The sequence below is a fragment of the Octopus bimaculoides genome, chromosome 2 (genome assembly GCF_001194135.2).
Source record: "Octopus bimaculoides isolate UCB-OBI-ISO-001 chromosome 2, ASM119413v2, whole genome shotgun sequence".
NCBI lineage: Eukaryota > Metazoa > Mollusca > Cephalopoda > Octopoda > Octopodidae > Octopus > Octopus bimaculoides.
The window spans coordinates 69,814,416-69,820,723 of record NC_068982.1 but is presented as its reverse complement, the minus strand read 5'-3'; the positions used below and the strand labels follow the sequence as shown (position 1 = coordinate 69,820,723).

The window sequence follows — 6,308 nt, the reverse complement described above, 5'->3', positions numbered from 1 at the left end:
TAATAATGATGATGATGATGATGATGATGATGATAATAATAATAATAATAATAATAATAATAATAATAATAATAATAATAATAATAATAATAATAAATAATAGCAATAGCAACAATAACAATATGTTTAATCGTTTAATTTTAAATGTCAATAGGAATCCAATCTAAAGGGAAATAGTCACGTGTATGAGAACTGAATTTAGTTTCGAGGCGGGTATTTTTCTCGAATGGATGTGGATAATAGACTGTTTGACCATTAGCCAGCCAAGCTGACCACCAGCCAAAGCTTCCCACAGAAATAATGCTATGATTACACATTGATAATACAGCGAAGTCAATATAAAATGCTTCGTGCACATAATAAGTAGATTTGTGCCCAAGATTTTTTGTGCTCCATTCAATATCGTCTGTGCAGACGATAAATATATAATTTGTGAACTGCTTCCGATAATATGCCATAGCGTTTTCAAAATATAGAGCTGGTGCAGTTTTGTATCCAAATTTTACGTTTTTTTCTCTCAAGAAATCGCCTCTTCGAATATGAATACCAATGTATGTCATGGAGTTGTTATTTGTTAGTGAATATCTTTGGCGATGAAACTGGGTTATATTCCTCAGAATATTTTGTGCTTCATCGCGTATTTTTGATTGAAAAGTAAACATAGTTCGAATTTCTGGTTCAACGGAGAAAAAATATAACCAAGATTGGAAATAACCAAACATCAAATAATCTCTATCGTTCGGGTATCTCAAAATGACATTATTGAAGCTACAATGTTTCACATCTGAAATAAGATATTTTGGACATGATATATTCACCAGCAAAGATTCTATCTTGAAGATTTCTTTCAAATGATTCAGTTGTGGACTGTATTTTAAAGTGAAATGCATATCTTTTGCTCTAGCAATACCGAAAACCGAGGCGATCTGGAAGAGATTATTTCCTAGACGTCCTGCAAGATTAAGGCATAATGTTTTCTTTTCTGGAACAATATGACGGGCACTTTGAGGCAAACACCGTAGACAACTTTCATTTGTTAGGTTGAAACAGCGTATGGATTTTTCGACAGATTTCTTATGAGAAAATCCATAAGAAATAAGCATAAATGCTATAAAGCCAGCTGTAGGGGAGAATAAGACAAGAATCAAAAACATATAAATATATACATAGCCAACATACAAAAACACACACACACACTGACACACACACATAGCTATTTTTCTCCTCTCTCTCCTCTCCTCTCTTTATACACACACACACACACACACACACACACACACACACACACACACATATATATATATATATATATTAACTTGTCTTTCCTTCTTTACTTTCTGTCTCTCATTCCATCAACATGCTTAATCATAAATCTCTCCTTCTCTACCTACACAACTGTCGTCACACTTGTCATCCAACTTCTTCCTCTTCTGGTCACTTCAGCATGCCTTGACCGTTCAACCCAGACACGTTATTTCTCCCCATCTTTTCTTTCTCCTCATCTATCCTTTCTGTGGAACGTTTCGTTAAAGACTTCTATTTCTCATGATCGCCAGCTTAATACAACCTATTTGTTCTTTCTCCTCATCTTTGTTTTTTTTATTTTGGGAATATATACAGGGTGGGATGGTTAAATTGTCACCATTTTATATTTTCAATTTCGCGCATGCGTATTGTTTGTTTTTGATATTGTTGACAACACAGTAGTCAGTTGGGCACGGTCTGTGAGAAAACCAGCACCATGACACAATTCACTCTGCCAGAAATTTGGAAACGACATGCTATACTGCTTGGCATTCACGCCGGAAGCTCCAATATGAACAGATGGTGAACACAGAACAACTGTTGACATGCCGTGTCTCCAAAACATGTACCGAGAGTAATAAAAAGCAAACATCCAGTCAACATCATGGTGTTTGGAGTGATCACTAGTCATGACGACGTTATGCCTCTATTCATCTTCTTACACGGCCTCAAACTCAACACGGAGGCTACATCAAGTGCCTGGAGGAGGTAGTGCTGCCTTAGGTGACGAGGGTGGCTGCTGGAAGACCCTATGTCTGGCAAGAGGACTCAGCACCATGGGTGGCTTTCTAAATTTGCCAAGCACTAACCTTTTACTCATATCTCTAACATCTCAATCATGATGGGAACATATATATATATAATTATAATTGTCTTTCGAAAAATATAGCGTAGAAGTGCTCAAGTCAAACCTGAAGCGCTAGACAGGTAAAATAGATACAACAGAAAAGGTTCAAATCAGACTACGATTAATACATACATATACGGGTTTAATTAAGATAAAACAAGAACTGTCCTATATAAAAATATAGAAATATAAAAATATTAATACAAAAAATATACATGGACATATAGATATATAGATATTTAAACATTATAATAATAGGATGTTGATAAAAATAATGAAATATAGAAAAAAGACGTTTTTTAAAAATTCAAAATATAATAGGGAGAAAGTAATAGGCATTAAACAGAGTTTTGGGTAACATGTTAGGGGAAAATAAGGTGTTTCAACGATCGTTTCAGGAGTACATCAGGGAAAAATAGTGTTTATGCTAGATATGGATTTAGTCCCTTACCAGGTATAAGATAATTTGATGCCTTATAGAAGATCGGATAAAGCTATGTAAATTATGGAAGTTTTTATGAGGGCTGATAGGAGAAAAATTAGATTGCCTATTGACTTTCTTAAAATTTATATTTGTATTGGCGATATATTGTGCAACAGAAAATATTGCCAAGTCGAATTTAAATTGTCTCATGAAAGTTGAATAGTGTCTAAGGTTTCAGGAATGAATAGCGCCAGAAAACTTATTTAAAACTGTGGAATTAAACATGCGAAGGATAATGTATGATTCTTTTATACACAATCGACATCTGCTAGTAATCGTATTATATGGTGGGGCCTCATCCATGATTGACTAAAACAATGTATAATTAATGTTGTGTAATTTGAGTTGTGTATGCACCTGGTTAACACCGTAGAATTTTTATGTTTTAACTTATTAAAGGAATTTACATGTATTCTACATCGTTTTTTGAAGTCTTTAGTGCTTCCTATATATACCCTAGCTTGATGTTTATCGTTTAAAGTTTTACTAGTTAATTACTCCATAGAGGACGTCTAAGGAAAGAACGAAAGAACTGGACGAAGTGCTTAGCACGAGGTTTGTTAAGTGCTTAGCACGGGCTATTTATGTTAAAACTAGAAATTTTACACGTTACAGGAATTTACACATCGACAGTGATGTAGACCTCCTTTACTGCAAACAAAAATAAGATGGCAGAGGTCCTAACAGCCTTTTAATGTTGCATCATATCCCTTCGACAACAACTGCTAACTACCAAATGTCAAAGTTCTACCGTAGATCTACTTTGCATACAAGAGGGCAATAACATCATAGGAGTTGAAAAGGAGCTCCTTCGAAAGTATTCCTTGACCGATGTCCGAGGATTTACATTCAGAGAAGTTGTATGACACTGCTACGACAGGTTATCAAAAGAGGGATTGCATAGATATCAGCAAAAGTCATGCATGACTATATTCCGAAGAAGCTGTAAAGTAATAGCAACATTGACAACCAGAGCAGTCTATCCTGGATTAACAACCAAAGTACTAGTTCTTACTTTGAAGGATATGCTTTTGCAATAAAGTAGCAGGAAAGCGAAAAACATGCCTGATGCACCAAAGAAATAGGAATGATGATAAACTAGCTAGGTACGGTTTTCTGGAATCAACATTATGGACGACATCCGATATATATAGCTTTTCGAAAATGTCTTCAGACTATTACCTACCTACAAGATTTAATGTTACGGTTAGAATGCTATATAATGCAATTTATAGAAAGGACAAATCTGAGGAGAAGCTATAATGTTGTAGAGGACGTAACCACACATAATTCGAAAGAATACTGGTAGAGGGTCCCTATCAAAGCTTCAATAAAAGGCAAGTATAACATACTAGATATAATAATCTGGGACAAGAAAGAAATTATGCACTACAGTTGAAATAAGTTCCCTGGAAAATGTTAAATGTTAGTGAAAAGGAGAATATATATGCTGAACTGATGAAAAATCTGCAGGTACTCCATCCAGAGTGTAACTTTAGATTTCTACCATTTGGAGCACACGGCTGCGTGATTAACAAGCATTATTACCAGTCTTGAGAAACTGGGATTCACAAAACCAGAAAGAGTAGCTCTAATCAGAAGATTGCGGCTACAATCTGTGAATGGAACTGTCAGAATATGTAAAACATTCATTAAGTTCAGTATATGATAAGATTCACGTGCACAATGACACTCATGCCTGCACCCACTTGCACTTATATATATATACAGGCATACATTTTTACATGCATACATGTACGCTTGGGCACATATATGTAATTGTATACATACATACATACATACATACATGCATACATACATACATATATACATACATAATGCATACATACATACAAACATACATACATACATACATACATGCATAATACTATTTGATGTCTAAATTCCTTGTGAAAGAGTCTTGTTTCTAGGCGAGAAACTGTTTTTTTCCCACTGATGAAATATTAAAAAAAATATAACGAAGGACTTACGAGGTGCATTCCAGAAGTTTTGAGGTCTTTTGAAGCAAGGCATTTATAACTGTCCTAGATTATTGTAACTTTAGTATATCATTACTATACATCTATTAAGTTGAACTGCCAACTTTTGTTATTCCAGATTGAAGAAGACGGCCGTAACAGGACTTTGAACACTCTCTGCTAAATACTGCTTATCACAGCTGACTTGTTTGCAGAAGGCAGTCGGGATGTGAAGACAATTTAGAAGCTCGCTTTGCAATAAAGTTTTGCCTTAAACTCGGCATAAATGCTACAGAAACTTATGAAATGTTCCAAACAGCTTATGGACAAACTTATACGAGCTGAGCTCTTATTTTTTGCTGACACAAGAGGACAAATAAAGTAAGTCATGATGATCCCCTTTTTCGATAGTAAGAGTGCCATCCACATTCGCTGGGTTCCTTCTGCCCAAACGGTCAACAAAGAGTACTTTGTGGAAGTTTTGAGGGAATTCAGGAAGAAATTTCGTAGCAAAAGGCCAAGGCACCTACACCAGGACAGTGCATCAGTCCACAATTTCATCCTGGTAACCAACTACTTGATAGAGTTGGGCTTCAGAACTGGCCCTCACCCTCCTTGCAGTCTTGACTTTGCTTCCCGTAACTTTCGGCTTTCTCCGCTCTGAAAGAAAGATAAAGGAGGCTGTAATAAAGGCCTTGGATACCTTGGCTACGGAGGGCTTCCATGGGGCCTTCATAAAGTGGTTGGAGTGATACAAGTGCATTCAAGTCAGAAGATCCAACTCTGAAGGCGATTAAACTCTAATCATAGAACTACAAAACTCTAATTTAGAGTTTTGTAGTTGCATGAAATTAGTAAATGTTGTCTCCTGAAAACGTCTCAAAACTTCTAGGAGACACCTTGTACATACATGTATGCATGCATGCATACATAATACATACATACATACATACATACATACCTACCTACCTATCTACCTACCTACTTACCTACCTACCTACATACATACATACATACAAACACATACACACACACATACATACATACATACATACATACATACATACATACATACATACATATATGTGATGGTGCGCTACACCTCATATCTTACATCTTCCATTCCGAACGAATAAAAATAACTATATTTGACGTAATTAAAATAATGTTCTTACCTGGAATAAGTTTTGATAATTTTTTGAAGCAGCAGCTATATTTCCTCATTTTATTCTGGAGGAGATATGAAGCGTCTCATTAGTATATTGCCTCTTGACGTACAACTGGACTCTGAAGTATCAATTGTGTACATCGCACTACGTATTTCTTGTTTTCTCCATATGATAACATTGCAAGTAGAAGAAGAAATATATCAATTCTTCGATTACACAATCTTCATGTTTACTGTTGAAATACAGTTTTCGATTTATGTTAGAAATGAAAATGAAAAATAAAAATAAAATACTTCTACCTTAAATTAATCATTCTATTGTAAACTATCATTATTTATATCTACGCGAGTAAAAGGATCAATATTGCTTTTTTTCTGTCAGATGAGTTTATGTTTATTTCAAAATCTCTCTCCCTCTCACCGACCTCTGTATATATAATAATGGATATATATCGATTGTACTAAATGAATAAGCAGGTGTGCTTCAAGGGGAACAGCTGAGTTTTACCCTAAACACCTATATAT

At 35.1% G+C, this 6,308-nt stretch overlaps 1 protein-coding gene across 2 annotated transcripts; it reads right to left on the bottom strand.

Moving 5' to 3' along the window:
- Positions 1 to 110: 110 nt before the first annotated feature.
- LOC106869239 (galactoside 2-alpha-L-fucosyltransferase SEC1) lies at positions 111 to 6,073 on the bottom strand. 2 transcript variants are annotated; one of them, XM_014914891.2, is made up of 3 exons: positions 5,791 to 6,073; positions 4,628 to 5,275; positions 111 to 1,120 (listed from the first exon to the last, which is right to left on the bottom strand). In XM_014914891.2, exons 2-3 carry the CDS (start codon positions 4,668 to 4,670, stop codon positions 141 to 143), a joined length of 1,023 nt encoding a protein of 340 aa, XP_014770377.1. In that variant the 5' UTR covers positions 4,671 to 5,275; positions 5,791 to 6,073; the 3' UTR covers positions 111 to 140. The 2 variants fall into 2 exon arrangements, with proteins under 2 accessions (XP_014770377.1, XP_014770376.1); XM_014914890.2 differs by lacking the exon at positions 4,628 to 5,275.
- Between the last annotated feature and the right edge of the window lie 235 nt (positions 6,074 to 6,308).

Excerpts from the sequence above, each read along its gene's own strand:
- LOC106869239 (XM_014914890.2), bottom strand. The coding sequence starts at position 5,839 with ATGAGGAAATATAGCTGCTGCTTCAAAAAATTATCAAAACTTATTCCA. Across the intron at positions 1,121-5,790 it reads ATTATCAAAACTTATTCCAG|CTGGCTTTATAGCATTTATG; the intron begins GTAAGAACATTA and ends TCTCCCCTACAG.